The 22,689-nt window shown below is 48.7% G+C and overlaps 1 protein-coding gene across 46 annotated transcripts in view; it reads left to right on the top strand.

The window, feature by feature from the left end:
• The window catches only part of LOC102563423 (hypothetical protein), a 718,626-nt gene that overhangs the window by 231,356 nt on the left and 464,581 nt on the right, over positions 1-22,689 (top strand). For 26 of the 46 annotated variants that reach the window (XM_059724323.1, XM_019490367.2, XM_014606692.3 and 23 more), the window contains 3 exons: positions 4,314-4,426; positions 4,896-5,836; positions 6,941-7,894. In XM_059724323.1, coding sequence (XP_059580306.1) covers positions 5,122-5,836; positions 6,941-7,443 — 1,218 coding nt within the window. In that variant the 5' untranslated portion in view covers positions 4,314-4,426; positions 4,896-5,121 and the 3' untranslated portion in view covers positions 7,444-7,894. Of the gene's footprint in view, positions 1-4,313; positions 4,427-4,835; positions 5,837-6,940; positions 7,895-12,441; positions 12,520-21,186; positions 21,494-22,689 lie in introns of those variants that run through there. The other 20 variants (XR_009460815.1, XR_009460817.1, XR_009460816.1 and 17 more) reach the window with 8 other exon arrangements.

Here is a 22,689-nt window from a genome sequence, read left to right as displayed (position 1 = left end):
CCTGGGAGGTACATCTTATCTATCTAGATTTCAGTTAGGTATTTGATATCGTATCACGTGAGAAATTATTATTTTAGATGGAGAAGATTAGTTTAGTATGAGAGTTATAAGGTGGGTAAGGAGCTGGCTGTGAAGGAGAGACAACAATGGATACTGTTGAAAGGGGAAGTATTAAGCTGAGGTAAAGTTACCAGTGGATTTCCTCAAAGATAGGTCTTGTAACTGATCTTACTTAATATTTTCATTAATGATGTTGGGAAAAAACTAGGCGGTAGCTGAAGAAATTTGCTAAATACCACAGAGTTAGGAGACATTCTTACTACCAGGCTATCATGCAGAACAATTTTGACAACTTTGAAGACTAGAATAATAGATGAATTCAAATTCACAGTACAGAATTTTGGGTCATGTACTTGGGAGCTAACAACAAGAATTTCTTCTATAAACTGAGAAGTCATCAGTTGAAAATGATTGAAGAGGAGAAGAACCTAGCTTTTGACTGTAAACCATGCTCATAGGAGGTATCATGCAAAGTATTTCTAGTTGATCTCTGAAAGTTTTATTGCCATTTATTCAAGACCCGTTAGCCTTACCTCAGTAGTATGTAGTGCTTTAGAACAAATTTTGTAGGGAAGAATAAATAAAGACAGAGCATTAAATGGAAAATAAGCTAAAATGCAGCCTGAGTCAACTGGTCCAACCTAACCTCATGTCTTTGATATGCTTATTGGTTTTTTAGCAAAGGAAACATGGGAAGTACATCTCATCTATTAAGGTTTTCATATTGCATATGTCTGACTCTTGCTAATTCTTATACTGGGAAAGAGAGAGACTGAAAGACAGCCATTGAGAGATTTAGCTGTAGAAGTGTAAAGAAAAGGATGGATCGTGGAAGAAGTGGCAGGAATTGGAATGAAAAACAACTCTCAGATTGCTGGCTTGTGCATAGTAGCATGATGAGATGATATTGACAGAAAGCGGGGCAAAGGAAGGAAGAGAAGTAGTTATGAAAGGAAGAAAGGAGTTTAGTGTTGGCCATGTGTGGTTTGAGATAATGACAAAACAGAGGATGTGTGAGATGAGAGGCATGACTGGATGGAAAGGAAGCAGTTTAGCAGTGCAAAGAAATTTGCAAGTCATCAACATAGAGTGCTAAAACTGTGGGAGCTAATGGGATCACCCAAAATAAGGGTGTTAAGTGAGAAGAACAGAGAGTCAAGAGCAGAGCTTTTTAAGAACTGCTACAGAGCACGGGAGACCCACCAAAAAGGATGATAAAAGAACAGTCAAGAAAATGGAGACAGCTAATTACGTATCTTGAAAGCTCAGTGAGGATAAGATGGTGAGAGGAGGATGATTTAACTTTGTATCAAAAAAAGCAAAGGAAGATGAGGGCAAGCTAGGGTCCTTGAGATTTGGCTAGGAAGACCCTAGTGCAGTTTCAACAGGGTAGAAATAGCTAGAAGCAGATTGAAAGGAATCCAAGATAGTAATAGAGGAATGGAAGTGAATGTACTGACTGTAGACTGCACTTTCAGTGAGTGTACAGTTAAGGTAGAGGAGATTTGGGGATAGCTGTAGAAGCAGGTGGGATCTAGATTTCTAAAGGATGTAAAAAAAAAAAAGGGAAAGGAACTGAAAGAGGATGAGGGGGGAGGCATAAGTAAGGAAACAGGAATGGATGGAAATACTGAGGGAATTGGAAGTCACCAGATGCACGTCTTGTGTGTGCAGTAGGACATTTACATAATCTTACTTTTGTAAGAACAGGTAGCAGAAGTGTTATTACATACATTTTCTTTGTAGTATATATTAGTGAGCAATGACAGATTTTGTAAGTAAATTGCAAAAATAGAGCAAATTTTGCCATTATGTTTTGAGATTTTTGACTGCAAAACTAAAAGTGAGATCAGCTTTTTCTTCAGAAATTTATAAAAAAAACATTTGAAGCAGCAGGATGTGCTCCTTTCTTCCCTCTTGGGAAATGAGCTTTCTTTCTCCTCTTCAGACCCACACCACCACTATTGGAGGGCATCATGCTGGTGTTTGCTGGCTAATGCGGGCCCTGTGGAGTTCATTTAGCATTGGAAAGAGACTGACACATCCAGATTTCAGGAGCAGCACTACCTAATTGTCTGGCTCCTATCCAGCAGCAGATTGACCCAATAAACTCTAATGAATCTGGATTCCTGCAGTCTGATTTGCTTCCTCTTTCTATTACGTGCTTCTTTCAGTCCATGAAGAGTTGAAACCTGAGTGCCATTTTTGACAAAGGGAGTGAGAGAGAGGGGGGGATGAGGAGAAAAAGGGCAGATAACAGCCGAATGTAATCAGCATTTTATTACCATCCTCAGGAAGTGGGAATAGTTTTTATAAAAAAAAAGTAGGTTGGAGCAAGGAAAGTTAATTATGGTGAGGTTATTTGACAGGAAATTACAAAATACAAACAGACAGAAGAAACACATTTTAAAACAGGGTAGGAAATCTCAAGTTACTTCACTGTGTATATTCAAAACCCCCAAAGCAAAGGCTGAAAATAGCAGCTTAAACAAAAGCTATCTTATCAGATAAAGGCATTTCAAGCACAAAGGGAAATGTATATATTGGGTTGACAGTCTTAAAATAAACTGATTGTCATGATAACACTGTAGATTTAATTGTGGGAAAATTTGGGTTTGTTTGAATGACCCAGAGACATAGACCCAGTCCATTTATATGAGAATTTTCTATCTTATACATATCTAGTCCCTTACACAAGGTTTGTCACTTTTTCAGAAATTGCAAGGTAGCCTTGTGCATGTGGAATGAGACTGATAAATATGTGCATATTTTCTTGGTCTTTATGCAGACCAAATACAATTCATTTCCTACGCTACTACTTATAGACAGTGCACCAGAACATCTTCTACCTGTTAGGTGTCTAAGTGGTTTTTGAACCTGAAACCTTGCTTAATAATTGTTTTCCAACTATTTAAGTTGGTCTAATAAAAGATATCAGATTCACCCAAAGAACCTTGTCTGCCTAAGTGGTACTTAGGACTTGAGGGCTAAGTATAGCCAGTCAAAAAGCCCAACCCTGAACCAAATCAGTCTTCATAGGTTAGTTTAAACTGGGTAGATTGAACTGAGAAGCAAGTGTACAGGCATTCACTTTTGATTCTGAAAATGCAGCCACATGATTGCAGGCCAGAAGCAGGGGAGTGCTAGAGCATGTCTCCCTGCTCAGCTGGAGCAGACAGCTTGGGTCAAGGCTAGCCTTGTACAGTAAAGTAATTAACTACTCTACCTTAACTGTAGGGGCGGGGGGGAAGGTTGCAGGGGAGGTGCAAAGCATCCTGGGATGCTGGGGGACTGTGAGTTAACTTGAATCTGGAGAGGATCAGGGATAGAAATTCAATAAACCAATTTTTCCTAAATCAGTTAATTCCAATACTACATCTATCCAAGTTTATCTTCAACCAGTTTCAGCAATTTTGAAAGTGGTTTGTGTGTACTGAACTTCTGTTGTGTAACAGATTTGAACTGGTTTCCAATCACTTATACTGGTTTATGTGTACTTTCTGTCCCTAGCCCAAGGGTTTAAGTAGCATCCTATTCTCCAACTGTATAAGTCCAGGAAAGTTGTTAATGTAAATTTGGGTTGACCCTTATCCTCCTTGTTACCTTTTGTGACTTAGTCTTAAGGCTAAGCTGGACAATAGTATAGGCATTACTATTATTTCAGGGATTTGAGCTATTTGGGATAGGATTGTACTCAAATGCGTTAAACCAGTAGTTCTCAAACTTTTTAGACTTGAGGCACCTGTTGGAGAATGCCAGCTCTTAGCTTTCATTCATTTTTTGACTGTGAATACTAGAGCAACTTTTCTGTTGCAGAGAACTCAGAAAAAACATAGCAGGGCCAAATCTTTTTAATACTGTGGATTTCTAGCATTGTATGGCACCCTGTGGCCCCCTTGAAAGGATATCAAGCACCATAGGGTGCCATGGCTCACTGCTTCAGAATCATTGTCTTAGGCACTTACTAGATGGAATTTGATCTGGCCAGTAATGTTACTTTTAGCAGGTTTTCTGTGCTAAGGAAAACATGAATAGAGAAGTGTAGAATTTGTTTTATTCGTTACTTGTTGTTGTGTTTGTTTAATTATTGGAATTATGGAGGTATGCCATTGAATATGTAACTCGTTTAATCTTTAATAAACCAGGGAAACTTTGTTTTGTTACCATGTTAACCACTTCTTTGAAGGACATATATACATGTAAGGAGAGAAGAACATGCTCTGTACTAATGTATGATTCTTGTCCTGATGTAGGTACCAAAGCTCTGAAGAACAGCAGTGAGGAACTCAATGATAGCTGCTCTCTCTCAGAGCCTTCCATCAAAAGACAACATTCTCCCCAAAGAAAGGACTGATTCTTTTTGAAGGTAAAGACAGTTCAATTTCTGGGGCCCTCTTTACCATTCTTACTTGAACATTACTTGCTGAGACACTGAGTCAGCATTGATCTTCATATAGATATCTACATGCCCTCATGGTTTGGTAGGCTTTATATTATAGAAAATAGGTATATCAACAAAATTACATTTACTGTATCAGAGGATGGGAAATCATATTTGCACATATGGGGCACATCTACACGTGTGCTTTACTGCAGAGTAGACTGTTTTGCTTCGCAGTAAAACATCACTGTCTACACGTGTGGCAGTATTAGGCTGCAGTAAAGTAATTAACTCAGTCGGAGATAAGTACTATCTTACGGCGGGGTAATTTACTGTGATTAAATGCATGTGTAGATGCACGTGTACATTGTGGGTGTAAATTGCATTTGGTCAGCCTAGCCAGCAGGGGGCCAGACTCCTGCCTGCTGCCTAACCACACGGATCTACACTTCAGCACCCTTGCGCCCCAGCCAGCCCTTCCTCCGCCCAACACCACAACCTGGAGCCTGGGGCTGACCCTCCCGTGCCCCCTGCCGGCCTGGGCCTGCACCCTGGACACCGGGCCACACTGCTACCACCAGCCACAGCCCTACGCCACTGAGCCTGCTGCTGACCACTGCCACCTGCCAGAGGCTCCCTGAACCCGCTGCCACCCACCGAGCCTGCTCTCAGCCGCCACCATGTCGGGCCCCCCACCCTTTGACACCCAGGGTCGGGGGCCCAACTGGACACACGAGGAGACCTCCGACCTCATTGCCATCTGGGGGGACATCAGCGTCCAGCAGCAGTTTGCCCGTGCTACCAGGGCCAACGCCCACGTGTTCCAGGAGATGTCCTGGCGGATGCAGGAGCGTGGTCACCGGCGGTCCGGCCACCAGTGCCGGGTGAAGGCCAAGGCCCTGAGGGCGCAATTTGTCCGTGTCCAGGACCATAATAGGCAGCCTGGGGCTGCCCCCAGAACCATGCCCTTTCTCCGTGAGCTCGAGAGGATCCTGGCCCCCACAGGCCCTAGTGAGGCCCCTCCCGTGTTCTGTAGCACGGGCGGACTTGAGGAGCCTGCGCCAGGGGCTGCGGGTCAGGAGGACTCTCCAGGGGAGGGCACCTCGTGGCTCCCTCACCAGGTCCCGGCACGCTCCCCGCCCTCAGCCTCACCCGGCAGCTCAGACAGCCCGGGCCACCACTTGCCCCAGCTATTCCAGAGGCGGCCCACCAGCGAGGAGGACAGGGTGGGGATGTCCCCTGCAGACGCCAGCTCCGGGTCGTCACGGGAGGGGCCCACTGCTCGGCCGGCCACCTGCCGCGCCTCGCCGCTCCTGGATGCATCGGCTAGCCGGACCTCATCTCCGCGGCCAGGGACATCATCCGACCGCCGGGAGCGGCTGCCACACCCGCCCGGTAAGCCCCACACAGGAAGGAGGGCCGGGGGCTGAGGGAGCCGTGGCCACTTGTGCCCGCATCAGCTCACCCACCCGCTCCCGCATTGTGCACTTGTAGCCAGCGATCCTGCACGCGGGGGTGGTGGACCCTCCCCTCCTCTTCTTTTCCCTCCTCCTGCCTGGCCAAGTTCCCCCCTATTTGCTGGAGTTCCCTCCCACAACACGCAGGGAGGCAGGAGGCAGTTCAGGACTTTATTAAGCACCCCACAGGCTCCCAGCTAGGCAGCTAGGGGCCCATCACATGCGGAAAAACTCGTCGATGGCAGTGGTGATCTCCTCCTTGGCTGAAGGTACTTGTAGTGTAGGCAGCAGGTACAAGTCAGGTACTTGTAGTGTAGGCAGAGAGACCCCTCCAGGTGGTGATGCATGTTGCAGAGAAGCATGAGCTTGCCTGGGGCACCCTCGAAGCTTCGGGCCTTGTGCCAGGTTCTCAATTGCTCCTGGAGAACCATTGTGATCACCAGCAGCAGGGCACAGTGGTTCGGGCAACCCTCAGAGTGCTCAAACAGTTAGTTGTGGCATGCCCAGGTGATTCTGACCAGGACTATGCTTGGGGCGCAGCCTGCATGCAGTGGGGGCTTTGGCCTGGGGTGCCTCCCCGGACAGGCCTGCTGGAGGGAGGTGGGAGGTACTACCTGGTTCATGTTCAAGCCAGGTGGGTGCCCCTGACCCCTAGGACCTGGGTGCCACTGGCCCGGCAGCACAGGAGCAAAGTTCCTGGCCTGTAGGGAGGAGAAGGAGGGGAGTTGATTTTGAGCCACCATGGCAGCTGCCAGGAGAGGGGTGAGGGGGCTGGCATGGCCCTGGCCTGGGTAGGGTTTGGGGAAGGCAGGCTGCTTGCGGCAAGCAGCCCACCTGTCTCCGCTGTGGAAGCGGGGAGGGAAGTCTCGTCTGACAGCCACCTGCGGAAGGAGCCTCCTGGGCAACTTACCATGGTCCCTGGTTGCCTGTGTGCATAACTCCCAAAGTGAGGGCAGACAGCACACAGCCTCTCTGTACAATGCATGTTATCTCTGAAATGTTGCAAATTCTCACAAGTAGCCTCTTTGTCCTTGCTCTGCAGAACCAGCTGCTGGACATGGGGGAGAACCTCCTGGCATTAGGGGAGATGGGGTCCCAAGGCCACCTGCAGCCTCTGCAGGTGCGCTCCGCATGCGCCGGCTCCGTCAGCGCCGGAGCCAGGATCGGACGGCTCTCCTCGATCGGTTGGTGACCGTCTCTGAGGAGCAGCTCGAGGAGAGTCGGACCTGGCACCGCCGCTGGCTCCAAGAGTTCCGCAGGATGTGGCAGGCCATGGAGCGGTCAGATCGTGAAGACCGTGAGGCACGGCGGGCGGAGAGTGAGGCCCACCACGCCCTCCTGCAGAGGCTGGTGGAGGCCCTGGAGGACCAGCGTGATGTGGTGCGACGGGCAGCGGCTGTTGCCGAGGACGACCAGCGTGTCACTGACTCTGTGCTGGCACTGGCGATGTTTGGCTCCACACCCAGTGTCCAGGCCCCAACCTCGACCCCGGCCCCAGCTGGCCCCTGGCAGCCGCCTGCAGGCCTGCCTCATGCCCCCCAGTGAGTGTGGCAGCAGGTACAGTGCAACCTACAGAAGGCAGGGCCCTCAGTCTCTGCACCAGATCCTGGTGCCTGCGCCCCCCACTGTGCCTGCCATCTCCCACTTGCCCTGGCTCCTTGCAGCCCCTGAGCAGGAGGTGGCTGTGGCGGGGCTGGCTCCCTATGTGGGCCCTGCAGGCCCCAGCCCAAATGAGGAGGAGGTGGTGTGGCTGGATAGCACCCTCCCTAGTCCCTTGGCCAGCTCCTGGCCTGCTGGGAGCCCTGTGGTGCCCAGACCTGAGGTGCTGGAGGCTCAGATGCCAGGTGCCTACCTCCGGGCTCCATGCCCTAGGCACCTCCTTCCCACTGTTTCCCACCTGGCAATTGTAAATAGATACCTGTAAATAGTTTCACGGGGATAAGGGCGCTTTATTGGTGGTGCGCATTGGGGTTGGGGGAGGGGCTGTTGGGAGGGAGGGTAGAAGGGGGTCTGTTATTGGGAGGGAGCAGGGATGATGTTTGTTGTTGGGAGGGGACAGGGAGGGTGTCTGGGAGGGAGCAGGGAGGGAGTCTTGTTGGGAGGGTGGGAAGGGGTCTGTTGTTGGGAGGGGGTCTGTTGTTGGGGGGGGTGTCTGTTGATGTGTTGGGGATGGAAATAAAGTTTGGGGTTTGTTGAAAACTGTCTTCAGTGTGTGTGTCTTTGGTGTTGCACTGTGGGCCCAGGGTCTGTGGGCAGCTGCCCAGGTGCTCTACTGCGAAGGGTGGTGGAGGAGATGGGCTGTAAGCGCCTTGTGGCTACAGTGTCCTGGCTGCCGCTGCTGGGTGCTGGGTGTAGCAGGGCACTATGGTGTGCCTGACGCTTTAAGGGGAGAAGCTGCCTGAGAGGCAGCTTTTAAGTGGTGTGGGGGCTGATTGCAGGCTCGCCTGACCAGAAGAAGGCCTGGTTGGGGCTATACAAGCCCAGTACCTGAGCTGGTCAGAGAGCCTAAAGAGAAAAGTCCTCTGGAGCAGGGCAGAAGGACTCCTGAAGGACCCAAGAAGGTAGGGGAAGCAGAATTAATCTGCAAGCCTGGGAACCAGAGGATATTACCTGGGTCAGAGAATAAAATGTTTATGCAGGCAAGGGGCCTTTGTTTTGTATCGGAATTACTGAGTTACAGGCCTTGAGCCCTGCTGGAGGTAGACTCAAGGCCTACAGAGAATTCTCCATCCCAGAGGAGGGGCTGAGGGGGGATACAGAGGGTCCCCAGCCCAGAAAAGGGAATGAGTGGGGATAGAGGAAAAGGGAATAGAGCCTACGAGCACAGAGAAGGGGCTGAGTGGAGCATAGAGGGTTCCACAGCCCAGGAAAAGGGCTGAATTAAGGGAACAGTGCCCAGAGAAGGATCTGAGCGGGGTACAAAGGGTTTCCCAGCCCAGAGAAGGGACTGAGTCAGGAAGCTGAACAGAAGACCCGCTGGCCAGGAAGAGCTGGAGCGAGGGTTTAGAGGGTCTAAAGTCTCCAAGAGGGACTGTGTGAGGGAATAGGGAGGGTTTGGATGCCCCAGAGATAGAGGACAGAGAGAACTAGAGGGTGTGAAATTCCTGAGAGGATCTAAGAGAAGTTAACACCTGGAGGGATAACACCCACAAAGCTTGGGTTGTGGTGTAGGGGAGGAATGGAGCCACACGCAATTTGCCCTTAGGACTATAGGTACCTTGCAGGGATACTGCCAGGCCAAGAGGGTGGGGGTTGGATCGAGACTGGTGGGGTCCAGGAGGGACCCGTTGAGGAGTTGATTGGGCTTAGGCTTTCTCTAAGGTCTGTGGGCAGCCTCCCTTCAATAAAAACAAAATGTAGTGACCACATTAGAGACAGAGTCAGGCAGGAGCCACACAGTTACCAGAGGACATCATGGTCACCCCTGTGGCTTGAACCCACTACAGAGGCAAGGGGCATCCATGGCACCCTGGACATAGACTCTCGGGACAGTGTTGTGGAAGGCTGTGTCAGCAAGCTGTATACTGCTTGGGGCTAGAGAAGTGTGTGGCTGGGGAACACGGTGTAGGGCAGCCTTTGAAAGAGAAGGGATGGTGGCTGTGGGTGAATGCAGGTGACTGCAGCTGGAGCCTAGAGCTCTCCCTGGCTGCTGTAGTGGGGCAGAGCAACGTAGGGGCATCCCTGTCCTAAACTGCTCTGCCCTGGCTCAAATTGCTGCTGTTGCGGGTGCATGTGTAGATGCTGCACCCAGAAGTAGTTTACTCCGGCTCAAACTGCTCCAGAGTTTGTTACTTCACATTAATTGCACATATAGACACCCATGATGTAATCACTTAGCTTTTGTCTAAAATTGGAATAAGTTTGACAATAGATTTAAAATGGCGAGTAAACACATCTTGCTTGCTTTGATTAAACAAAAATAATATTAAGAAGCCTTAGGAATTTTATAGGTTGAGGATATGCAGCCATTATTAGTAGCTGCATAATTTTTTGTCACGCTATTTCTTCCTCTCTCCAAAGGCTACATGTTTGACAGCGTTATTTATTATATTGTCCTCACGGGGCACTTCTACTTGGGCAATTAGGGCAGCTGAATAAATTCCAGTGCGGTTTGCGTCAGAGTTTATTGCTTCTGGGTGCTGTGTTTGAACATGCACCCAGGACCACAACATGTTGAGCCAGAGTGGAACAGCCCTGGCTGGCAGGGAGTTCCGGGGCTCAGCCTGTCAGCCCAGGGCTGCTCTGACCTGGCTCAATGTGTTGTAGAGGGGCTGGCTGGGGCATGAGGGTGCTCCAATGTGGAGCACTGCAGCAGGCAGCCCTTGCACTGAAGCACTCTCATGCCCTAGCCAGCCCATCAGCATCTACACATGCATTGCAGTGCACTAAACAACACTGCTGTAGAATAGTATTTGTGTTGGGCAGTACTATCCTGTGGCAACATTTATTAGTTTCCTGTGGCCTAATAGTACCACATGTGTAGACATTGACATTTTACTTCAGAGCTAATTAGTTCCTCCATAAATGTCTTGTGTAGACATGCTTGCTGACAACTATGCAACACATGCAGACAAGGGGAAATAATACCCAGGAAAGGGCTCATGCAAAGAATTCTGTTCATACAGTTGAAGTGGTTTCAATCATGTGACTGGTTCTGAGACTAGAGGATTATGAAGTCAAATGAATGCTGCCACCATGATATAAATGCACCAGACATTTCTGTGATTTTGTTGGGTATCACAGTCCTTGGAGAAATGCAATGTATTTTCTAATAATTGGTCTGCTTTGCCTCTAGCCCTCTCTTACTGACATTATGGAGCTTTCATCATTAATAAATACAACAGAAACAGGAAATCTGGAGTGGACTGTTGGGTGCTCATTTATTGCATATAAGATTGAAAATTAGTGGGACATTAGGGAACCATCTTCCTGGTTCAGATGTTAGGTGTCAGTCATATGAATAAGTTGGCAAGCGGGCTCCTTACTCTCTTATTCTACATCATGGCCTTCTATAGGGATAGGGACAGAAGTTACACATAAACTGGCTTAAGTGATCAGAAACCAGCTTAAATTTATGACAGAACAGAAGTTCGGTGCACATAAACCACTTCCAAAATGGCAGAAACCAGTTTCAGATAAACTTGGTTGGCTGTAGTATCAGACTTGCACTGGTTTGACCTAAATCAGTTATGGAACTTCTGTCCCAGATCTCCTCCAGATTCAAGTTAACTTACAGTCCCCCAGCATCCCAGGATGCTTGGCAGCCCTGGGCTGTGCAGTCTGCTCCAGTGGAGCAGCGCTGGCCCCACCCCCATGCTGTCACAGAGCTGAGGCAATAAAGCTGCTGCTCCTTAGCCTCTGCCTATCAACAAAGCAGGAGTGGGGGCAGGGAAGTGACCCCAGGCCCCCCCAGCCCAGGTCTGCACAGCACAAGGGGAGGGAAAGCCCCCTCTGTTGGGCTTATGGCCTCTACCTCCACAGACCCTTGAGCTGGGCTGGAATTGATGCAGCCCCTTCCCCCCCCCGCCAGCTGCCCTTGCCTCTGAGAAGCTGGGGGGACAGGGGAATGCATCTACCTAGTATGGGACCCCAGCTGGGGTCTGTACCACACAGGGAGGGAAAGCCCCCTCTGCTGGGCTTTTCACCTCTTCCTGCAGCCCAGAGAGCTAGGCTGGGATCCCTCAGCTCCACCTTGCTAGTTGCCCTTGCCTCCAAGGGGTTGGGGGGATGGGGGGACAGGGCATGCACCCACCTAGCCCAGCACCAGCCCCCCAGGTAGGGTCTGGCATGGTGGGGAAAGCCCCTTCTGCTGGATCAGCTCCCCCAACCCATGCTTGCAGCCCAGAGAGCAGGGCTGGGCTCCCTTAGTCCTGTCTCCTTGCCAGCTGCCCTTGCCTTTGGGGGGGGGCAAGGGGGAGAGCAGGGAATGCCCCCGCTCAGCCTGGCACCGGACCCCCAGTGGGGTCCAACAACACCTGCAGCTGGGGTCTGCAAAAGCACAGGGGAAAACCCCCTCTGCTGAGCTTTTCACTGCCCCCACCCCCGCAGCCCCAGGCTGGAGGGACTGTTCACCTCCCACCAGTGTGGGAGCAGGGCTAGGCCCTGCCAGACCATGAGGGATGGGAAGGTGGGGAATGCCATCTCTGCATCAGGGACAAGGATCTGGGACCCTGCCAGGGATGGGGAATCCCCACTGAGTCATGGGGGTCACACAAGCCCCAGGCTGTCCCCCTGGAGGGGACAGCAAGGTCTTGGGGTGTGTGTGCTGAGCAGCTGATTGAGGATGAGCCCATGCTCAGCTACATTCCAGTGCCTTCTGCAGTGGCTGGGAGGCATGCTCCAGTGCCCCCCAACTTCTGGTGTGGGCCACTTCAGGGGTCTGGCTGCGTTCTGGTTTCAAAAGTGAATGTCAGTTCACTTTGTTATTGGTTCAATCTACACAGTTTAGAGAAACCTGCGGAAACTGAACTGATTCAGCCTCGGGCTTTTTGACTGTCTGTACTTATCCTGGATGATCCAGGTAAACCTAGACATCTTTTGCAGACCTGAGTGAATCCTTCTCTCAGGCAGTGCTCTAACTAAGGTCAGGGGCTCAAGGAGTGTTGCTCAAGTATGGGAATGGTGAGTACACATCTGCTTGTATTCATAAGCACAATATAAGGAGGCCTGGTTTTAAATTACTAGCCTACTGCTGCAAAACCTCCCTGGTAATCCTATAAGGCTGTCAAATACTGATGGGTCCAGGAGGGTTATGGCAATATTCAACACCCAAATATCAGATGTCAAAAGACCACGAGGATTGAGTTTCAACATAAATATTCTAAACTTGATTTTATTATTTTTCCCATTTAAAATAAAAGGCGTCTGGCCCCTGCACAAGAAAACCTGAACTTCCACTCTTTCCATTGATGTACCCTATTACTTAAGCATTTTGTAGCTTTTCCCTGGGGAGAGAAGTAGTTCATGGAGAAAAACCATGGGATAAAATAAGTTCCTCTTGAAGATGGGAAGTAATTGCTATTATTGTAGGGGGGTTTTTCTAATCAGAATTTCTATGTTGTAAAGCATCATAGTAATAATACTATTAATTATGGACAGTCACTTACAGGCAAGGATTTGATAGGTGTCTCTACACAGCTTATTAATTAAGCTTAGTAGCCCTGTACAGCAAATAAATATCTTTCTGTTTTCCAGATAGGTAAAATAAAGCATAAAGTTTAAGTAATTTCCCAAAGTTCACAGTGAGGAAATGGCAGAGTTGGGAATACAATCAAATCATTCTACTTCCTGGTTTCCTGCTCAGACTCTCTAAACATTATTCCCTGATGTACCTTTCAAAGGAGGTCATGCAACAGTGGTAGCAGGGGGAAAAGGGTGTTTAAAAAAAGTGTAGTACATGTAAGTGTAAAGTTATATTTATGGGGAGTTTTTGCTCTTCCTGCATGTCCTTATAACAGCAGCCAACAGTTATTGCCTATAATAATTGTTCTTAGCAATTTCAGATTTAGGAATTTCAAAGTTAGCTTCTAATAAGAGTTCATTGGATATTCAATAACTTATACAGCATTTTTGTTATTTTTTGGAGAAAGGGGATAGCTTTGTGTGACTGAGGTTTAGGCAGTTATTCTAACTCTGAATCTAGTAAGGTGTTTTAAATGCTGTAAACTACTGTATTGTTATATTGTACTTATGATTTTAAGCATGCTGAAGTCTAGAAATTCAAAGCTAAGTTTTTCATAGCAACTGTTAACCCAGATCTACTCTGAGCATTTGGTGCTTTTTTACACTGACTGAGCATATCTATATGTGCAATTAATGCAAAGCAATAAATTCTGGAGCTTATTGCTCCTGGGCACAGTATTTGCACGTGTGCCCAGCACTGCAGCACATTGAGCCAAGTCAGAGCAAGTCCAGCTGGCAGGCCAGGCAGGGGGCCAGGCCTGCCAGCCTGGGGTTGCTCACCCCAGCTCAGTGTGCTGCAGAGTGGCTGGCTGGGGCATAAGGGTACTTCAGTGCAGGGCTAGCTGGCAAGCAGTTCCCGCACTGAAGCACTCTTGTGCCCCAGCCAACTGGGGCAGCATCTACACATGCATTGCTGCAGTTTTTTACTGCAGCAGGAAAAAGTTTTTTGCTGCAGAGTTTTTTTGCTGCAGCAGGACAGTACTTGTATTTACAAGTACTACCCTGCTGTGGAGTAAATAAGGTTATTCCAGCCTAATAGAAACACACGTGTAGACACGTGATGTTTACTGTGCAGCTAATTAGTCTCCCGCTCAGTAAACGTGTTGTGTAGATGCTCCCACTGCGTGCCAATCCTGGTGTTAATTTCTTAACTAAAGTTGGGAGAAATGTTCATTATGAAACTATGACTTAGTGACATTTTTCTGTTTTTATGTTCATAGCAATTTGTACAGTGATATGAAATACCAAATGTTTAAAACTATCATGTATAAATATGTAAAACAGTGAGAAAAATGCATACATTTTTGCTAGAAAACGAGGTTTTGGCCATCAACTCATGTGACCTCTGGGATGAAGTACAATGGTGTATCCAGGAAATTCTAAATCATAATCCCACCTTCTGCTAATGACTGGCATGTGCAATTATACTGAATTTCATAAACAGTAAAAATAACTATTTAGTGAAGTATGTAAATACCATTATCTATGTTTTAAAGAAGTGGGCAACTGAGGCTGTGTGCTTAAGTGACTCGTGTATGGTAGCTCTGCATATTCTGATTAGAATTAGGCTTAAAATTTAGTTCTCTGACCAGTATTTGCAATGAAGGACATTGCTTGCTAGTTGCATTGATGACAGCTGGGTGATTTGTCAGTTGACCTTTATGATTTTAGTTCTGTTACTCCATTCTTTTTTTAAAATGCGGCTCATTTATTTAACTTTTATCTTTACATCTCTAGAACTCCACTGTGGGCAAAATAAAGCTTGAACAAATTAACCATTAACAGATGTAAACCACATGCATATCCAAACCATATGTTATCCTTGTAGTTTATCTGTACTTGCTGCCTTTGAAAGCAGCAAAGTTTGAATGTATACTTTGTATATGGTTTTAGTTTTGCAACTTTTTTATTGTTCCCAAATATGGAAGTGCATTTTGTTTTAAGGTGTTTTGAATAGAAGCTCAGGCACACTTGCAAATATTTATCTGTCACCTGTTTCCTATGTTGAAATACAAAATGGTTATTTATTTGTGATGCAGAAGCACCTTAAGTAACTCCAATCTGGTGTTGAGGTGTCACTGTGTTCCTTGCTCTACCCAAGTGTTGCCATTTCCTATGATATTTTGTTTCATGTAAAATTGCCACTTCTGGGAAAAAAAAAAATCTTAACTTCCATTCTTTAAAAAAGTAGGTTTCAAACCCCCCTGGTCTCAAGGAAAATATGACATAGGTCCACCTTGATGTCCCAAAAATTAGAAGATGCATTAAAAATATTCAAAAAGGTCAGTTTTAAAAAAGGCTTAGTATTTCCAAGCCAGACTCATGATTCTGGGAAACCTGACTTATGCTATTGGAATATGTTGGGACAGACATCATGATCCTTGCTCTAGAGTAATGCTCAAACTTTCCAGACCTGCAGGCCAGATGAGTGGTGTAGGGCCAGTCCACAGGTCTGGTGGATCCCATGTGCAGGGTCAGTCCATGGGCCTAATGCAGTATGAGATGGTGCATGGAGTCAATTCATGGGTGCCATCTGGCATACCCCATCCCACACCGGCCTGATCCTGTGTGCCAGTTCTGGTCATAGAGCAACTGCACATCAGCACAGTCCAGCTCACAGGGGCAACGTCATCTGGACCACAGGTGTAGAAATTTGGGGAGGGGGAGGCATTATTGATTGCTGTGCTTCTGGGAGAAACTAATGTTGTTGCTGCTCACTTGCTCCCCGTTTTTGGACCTATGGGGAATCCCACAGGCCAGACATGGCTTCCTGTGCTGGAGGTTGAGCATTGCAAAACAGAAGCCCTATTTTTGCAAGTCACCAAAGCGGTGCCTAATATTGCAGTAGTGGGGGCCTTGCAGAATCACATGTAACTTTGTTTGTGGTAGGAAGCATACTTCTTAGAGGCCCTTTTAATTCCATCATCCTTTGCCCTGTGAAGACCCTACACTTGTGACCTATTTCCCTCATGCCAAAGACTATGTCAGACTTTGCAAGCCCTTCCAGAGCCTATCCATTCTGCTCCTGGACCCAGCCTGAGGGAGTCATTGGAGAGATCAGAGAGTTTTAAAGCTGAACTGGGGAGGGAGGAGTAAAATTTCCTCAGCTCTCTAAATCTATGGCAGTCTAGGGACTTTTACACTGAGCTCATGTCCCTTGTTAGCATGATTTTTCAGGCTTGTTCCTTTCAAAGTTTATCAGAATTTGTGATTAAATAACTGTTGTTACTCAACAGTTTTTTCAGACTGACTCTGCATAATAAAGCTGGTTTGTTAAACACATTACTAAATGGATTTTGCAGTAGTTTTCAAGTAGCTTATAACCATACATTTCTTCCCTATTATTAGCCCAGTGGACAGATCTGGTTGGTGGTTTGTTTTTAAACAACTTATTTGAAATTAGAAACAATACTAAAAAAATATTTTTTTTAAAATGATGAACTCTGCTGTAGTGAGTACAAAGACAAGACCACTTTCTCTTTTAGTGTTTGCTAACTCTTCCACTGTGTCTGTTCATTATATGATGATCTATCATTAACCATAACCTATATTAGGGCACATGGGGCCAGAGGCGGAGCAGTGGCACTGCAGGCCTCTGGGTGGCAATGCTCGGTCCCTGCCTGCCTCCACACCCCCTCCCTCCCCACCATCATTCATGATGGGCAATTTGCTACTGTGACTTATAATAGTGTGCCTGGTATTTGCCTTCATATCAGATGATCTTTTTTTGAACAATAGCTCCAATGTAATACCTTAAAATAACAGAAAATATAGAATTTAGCAGTAATCAAAACGTCTTTCATGGCTGATAGCTATTTAATGCCTGTGCTGCAAATTTAGTGATTGAATGTATTAAATAAGTTAGTGGTTCATTTGCAGCTGTAGTTGTATATGAACTTACATTCTTTTTGTGCCTGCCATGATTTGTTGGCAGTCCCAGTTTATCAGCTGGCTTTCTCTTAGCAGAATACTTCATCTTCCTCTTCCCTTATGAAATCTAGCTTGGACCTCCAGCCTTCAGAATTTCAGTGTTTTTGTCTTATTGCTTCCTTGTTTTTCCATAGTTCTCTTCTGGGTGATTAAATCCTCAAACTTAGGTTTTCCCACTAGATTGCTCACAGGGGCCTACCATGTCTGTTACTCTGCACTTTCAGAAGAGTAAATAGCTTTATGAGACATCCTTACAGTCTACTTAAAAGCTTTAGAGGTCAAATTTAAGTGCTATGCTAAAATCAATTATGCTGAATTTTGAGCCATATGAATTTCCCAAGATGCATGTTTCTTTTACTCTTGGGCTGCTAAAGCCAAAAATGTTAGTTTTCTTAGTGTTCTTTATACCAGGAGAAAAAAGATAAGACAAGCCTACAGAAAAATAAATATGTGAACAGAGCTACTTTGACCTATATGAGATCCTAAAATTTAGTTGCCACCCAAAGATATAAACAGAAAGAAAAATGTGTTAAGGGTCTTTCCTTCAGGAAAGCTATTCTCCAGCCAGTTTGAGCATTAATATAATTGAGTGCTGGCCTGTAAACCCAGAAGATATTACAGGGAAGTATCTTCCTAAAGACTAGGAATTGTTGGGAGTTGTTGTTCCAGGTGGAACACATAATAAAGAGAGGTCAGGTCAGTGTCATGTGACTGTTCAGGAGACAATATAAATGATGCTCCTGACATCATCTAGGAAAAGATGGGAGCTGAGATGAAACCTGAAAGGGAAGAATTCCCTTATTAGTCAGGGAGAAGTAAGACCTTGCTTTGGGGGTAGTGGAACAGAAATATAGCCAGAGTGGTTTGCTGCTTTGCTTAGTAGTGTCTAGATCCTGGAGAGGAGAGGAATCCATGGTTTCAAAACATTGTAACTTGTTATGGTCTTTCTGAGTTATTAGCAACAGAAGAATTGCTCCAGTGCTTTCTGTAGTCAAGAAATGAGTGAAAATTAGGATTTTACATTTTCTGAGGAGTGCCTTGAGTCTACCTAGGGGTCCCTTGAGTCTAAAAAGGTTTAAAACCACTGTTCTAGAAAGCGGGAAAGAATCTTAGAATTTCCTCTCACGGGATGAGAGACTAGATAAGCTGAAAGGTAGGACTGACAAACTTATCTCAGTTGTGTCAGGGCTGTCAACTTCTAAGTATATAGGCGTTCAATACTCAGCAGGCTGAACCAGCAGTGGCACACATCCATGGGCTGTACCACAGTGATCCACTGGCCCCCCGAGACTGCATGCTTTGCAGATTCCTGTCCACCCCTGCTTCCTCCCAACTGCTACACAACTCATGGCTCCAGGCTCACCCCTCTTTTCCCCCCTCTCTCTCCCCTTGGCTGTGCTGCAGTGCACTGTCCCTGCCCGTGGGACAGGGACAGGCAGTGAAAGCTGGAAGAGGAAGGGGAAGCCCAGAGTCTCTGGCTGCAACAGCAATGGGGAGAGCAATGTGGGGAATCAGTTGTTAGGCAGGTGGGCAGCCCTGGTGTAGATGGGAGAATTGAGGTACAGTGATTAAGTGACTGTCCAACCTCACTTAAAAAACTGTTGCACAACTGCAGGGGCAACCCAGATCTAAGAAGCAATCCAGTGGGTTTGGCTTGGTACAGGCATTCAGTTTTTCCTGGGAGAGTCGCTGCTCTCCCAGGACAAACCATGAGTGTACAGATGTTTAGGCTTTTTCTCCCATGGTAAAAATTGCCACTCCAGGAGAAAAATAACCGTGGAACAACTAGGGAGGGTTAAATCACTCCATGGAGAGTTTCTTCTGGAAAAGCGAATTTCTGTACATTCCATGGCTTGACTCAGAAGAGAACATAGCACTCCAGCATCCCCTCCTCTGTCTCCTAGTGAGATAGTGAGCGTGTCTACACGTGCACTTGTGCGGAGAAGACTAGTTAGCTCTACAGTAAAGTATCGCTGTCAACACATGTGGTGCTATTAGGTGCAGTAAACTAACTCTGCCATAAGATAGTACTGTCCAGGACAAATACTATCTTATGGTGGAGTAAATAACTGCAATTAAATGCACTTGTAGACACTGACTATGGGTGTAAATTGCACCCAGTCAACCCAGCCAACAGGGGGTCACACTCTTGCCTGCTGCCTAGCCACATGGCTTGGCAGCTTCAGCAGTTTTGTGCCCTAGCTAGTTCCTCCACCACCCAGTGCAGGCACCCAGAGCCTACCCAAACCCCCGGCGCCCCCTGCCAGCCCAGGCTTGCCCCCTTACCCTGGGCTGCGCCAGCACTGCCAGATGCCACCACCCACTGCCCGGACCAGACTTCCCAATCTTGCTGCTGACACTGCCACCCACCGGAGCCTCCTTGAACCTGCTGCCACCCACAGAGCCTGCTCCTAGCCGCTGCCATATTGGGCCCCATACCCACTGACACACAGGGGCGGGGGCCCAACTGGATACATGATGAGACTACTGAACTCATAGCCATTTGTGGTGGGGGGGACATGGCGGTCTAATGCCAGTTTGTCGATGCTATGTGGACTAATGCCCACATGTTTGAGGAGATGGCCTGGCAGATGCAGGAGTGCAGTCACTGGCAGTCCAGCCACCAGTGCTAGGTGAAGGCCAAGGTTCTGAGGCTACCATATCTCTGCATCTGGGTCCATAATAGGCAATCTGGGGCTTCCCCCAGAACCATGCCCTTCCTCCTTAAGCTTGAGAGAATCCTGGCCCCCATGGACCCTGGCGAGGCCCCTCACATGTTCTTCACCATGGGTGGGCTGGAGGAGCCTGTGCCAGGGGCCACAGGCCAGGAGGACTCTCTGGGGGAGGGCACCTTGTGGCTGCTGCACCATGCCCTGGCATGCTCCCCACCCTCAGCCTCACCTAGCAGCTTGGGCAGCCTGGGCCACCACCTACTCTGGCAGCAGTCAACCAGTGAGGAAGACAGGGGTGGAGATGTTCCCTGCAGATGCCAGCTCCGGCTCATCGCCGGATGGGGCCACTGCCCAGCCGGTCACAGACCATGCTTTGCTGCCCCAGATGCATCGGCCATCTGAACCTCATCTCTGTGGCCAGGGACAGCATCTGACCACTGGGAGCGGCTGCCACACCCACCCGGTAAGCCTCACACAGGGAGCAGGGCCAGAGGGGGTAGTGGTGCTGTGGCTACCTTTGCCTGCTCCAGCTCACCTGGCTGCCCCTGGGCTGTGCGCCTGGAGCCAGGGGTCCCTCACATGGTGGGTGAGGGACCTTCTCCCTGCCCTGCCTGCCTGAGCTCCCGCACAACCACTGGAGCCCCCTCTCCTGACACAAACACGCAGGGAGGCAGTTCAGAATTTTACTGAGCACCCAGCGGGCTCCCAGCCAGGGGCCTGTCACATGCGGAAAAACTCACCAATGGCAGCAACGACGACTCCTCAACCACAGGGGTCAGGCACTTGTAGCACACAGATACCCCTCCAGGTGGTGGTGCATGTTGCGGGCAAGCTTGGGCTAGCCTGTGGCACCCTTGAAGCTCAGAGCCCCACACCAGTTTCTCAGCTGCTTCTGAGGGGTTGTGATCAGCAGCAGCAGGACATAGTGGGTCAGGCAGCCCTCAGAACACTCAAACATCTCATTGTGGTGCACCTGGGTGATTCTGACATGCTTTGGACACAGCCCATGTATGGTGGGGGCCCTGGCTTGGGGCGCCTCTCTGGAGTGGCCCACAAGGGGGAAGGAGGAAGTGAGGGACATCACCAGCTGTGTGTGCCAGCCAGGTGGGAGCCCCTGAACCCCAGGACTTGGGTGCCACAGGCCCAGTGGCATGGGACTGAAGTGCCTGGCCTGTAGGGAGGAGAAGGTGGGGAGTTGCTTTGGAGCTGCTCTGGCAGCTGCTGGGAGGGATCAGGTAGGGCTTGGCCTGGGTAGGGTACGGGGAAGACAGACTGCGTGCAGCAAGTGGCCCACCTGCCCCTACTGTGGAAGTAGGGAGAGAAGGCTTACCTGGCAGCTGCCCATGCCAGAGACCACCCTGGCAACTTACAGTGGTCCCTGTGTGCCTGTGCCCATACAACCCCTAAATTGAGAGCAGGCAGTGCATTGCCTCTCTTTTCAATGCATCTTACCACTGAAATTCTGCAAACTCTCACAAGTAGCTTCTCTGTCTTTGTTCTGCAGAACCAGTTGCTGGACTTGGGGGAGAACCACCTGGCATTAGGGGAGATGGGACCCCAAACCATCTGCAGCCTCTGCTGGTATACTCCACATGCACTGGCTCTATCAGTGCTGGAGCCAGGATTGGATAGCTTTCCTTGACCAGCTGGTCACTGCCTCCGAGGAGCAGCTTGAGGAGAGTCAGACCTGACACTGCCACTGGCCCCATGAGTTCCATGGGATGTGACAGGCCACGGAGCTGTTGGACCATGAGGTGTACCATGTCCTCCTGAAGAGGCTGGTGAATTCCCTGGGGCACAAGCACGCCATGGTGAGATGGGCGACAGCCACCACTGAGGACAGCCAGTATCACTGACTCAGTGCTGGCCTTGACCATGTTTGTTGCCATACCTGGTGTCCAGGCTCTGGCCATGGCCCCAGTTGATTCCCTGGCAGCCATGTGTGGGTCTGCTTTAGGTCCCTCAGTGAGCATGGCACCAGGTATAACATATCTTGCATTGAGCAGGGACCCCAGCCTCTGCACCAGATCTTGACCTGCTGGTGGATGGGCCCCTGCTTCATCTACCATTTGCCCTAGCTCCATGTGGGCCCTGAGTGAGCAGTAGCCATGATAGGGCCTGCTCCCCACATGGGCCCTGCTGGCCCCATCCCCATGGAAGAGGAGGGGGAGTGATCTGAGCAGGCTGGAGAGCTCCTGCCTTTGTCCCCAGGCCAACCCTTGAGCCCACCAGGCTTGCCATGTCATCCCAAACCAGGGTGGTGGTGTCCAAGACTGGGGTACCAGATACCTCCCTCTGGGCTCTGTACCGCAGGCACCTCCTGCCCACTGTTCCCTCCCTGACATTTTTAAATAGTTACTATAAATATGGGGGTAAGAGTGTTTTATTGGTAGTGCAGTGTGGGCTGGTGGGGTCTATTGTTGGGAGGGAGGGAGGGTTCTGTTGTTGGGGGGAGGGGGTTTGCTAGTGTGTTGGGGATGGAAATAAAGTTTGGGGTTTGTTGACAGCTCTCCTCAGTGTGCATGTTCTTGGTGTTGCACTGTGAGCCTGTGGTTTGTGGGTGGCCTCCCAGGCACCCTACTATAAGGGATTATAGAAGCAGTGGTCTGCAAGTGCCTCATGGATGCAGTGACTTGGCTGCCACTGCTGGATGTGGTGCTTGCCACAGAACTAATAGGCAGCTTCCTTTTCATAATATAACAATTGCACCAAGGCATGGGAAACAAGAGTGGAGGGGAGAGTACCTAGAATCAAGTTGAGGCTATGGCCATTTTGCCACCAGGGGACAGCATGATAATCTCTGCATCCTGGTTCTGCTACACTGAGGAACAAAGTTCAGGGAAGCCTTTTAAAAAGTAGGGCTGTGGATAGCTGCAGGCAGCTGTGGCCAGAGCCTGCAACTCCCTCTGGATCCTGCAGCAGAGTAGGAGCAGCCCCTTCACAGGTGCACATGTCGATGCTGCACCTGGGGGTAGTTCACTCTGGCACAAATTGCTCCAGTTTGTTC

The sequence above is a fragment of the Alligator mississippiensis genome, chromosome 3, assembly GCF_030867095.1.
Source record: "Alligator mississippiensis isolate rAllMis1 chromosome 3, rAllMis1, whole genome shotgun sequence".
NCBI lineage: Eukaryota > Metazoa > Chordata > Crocodylia > Alligatoridae > Alligator > Alligator mississippiensis.
This window is presented reverse-complemented; position numbering and strand designations above follow the sequence as displayed.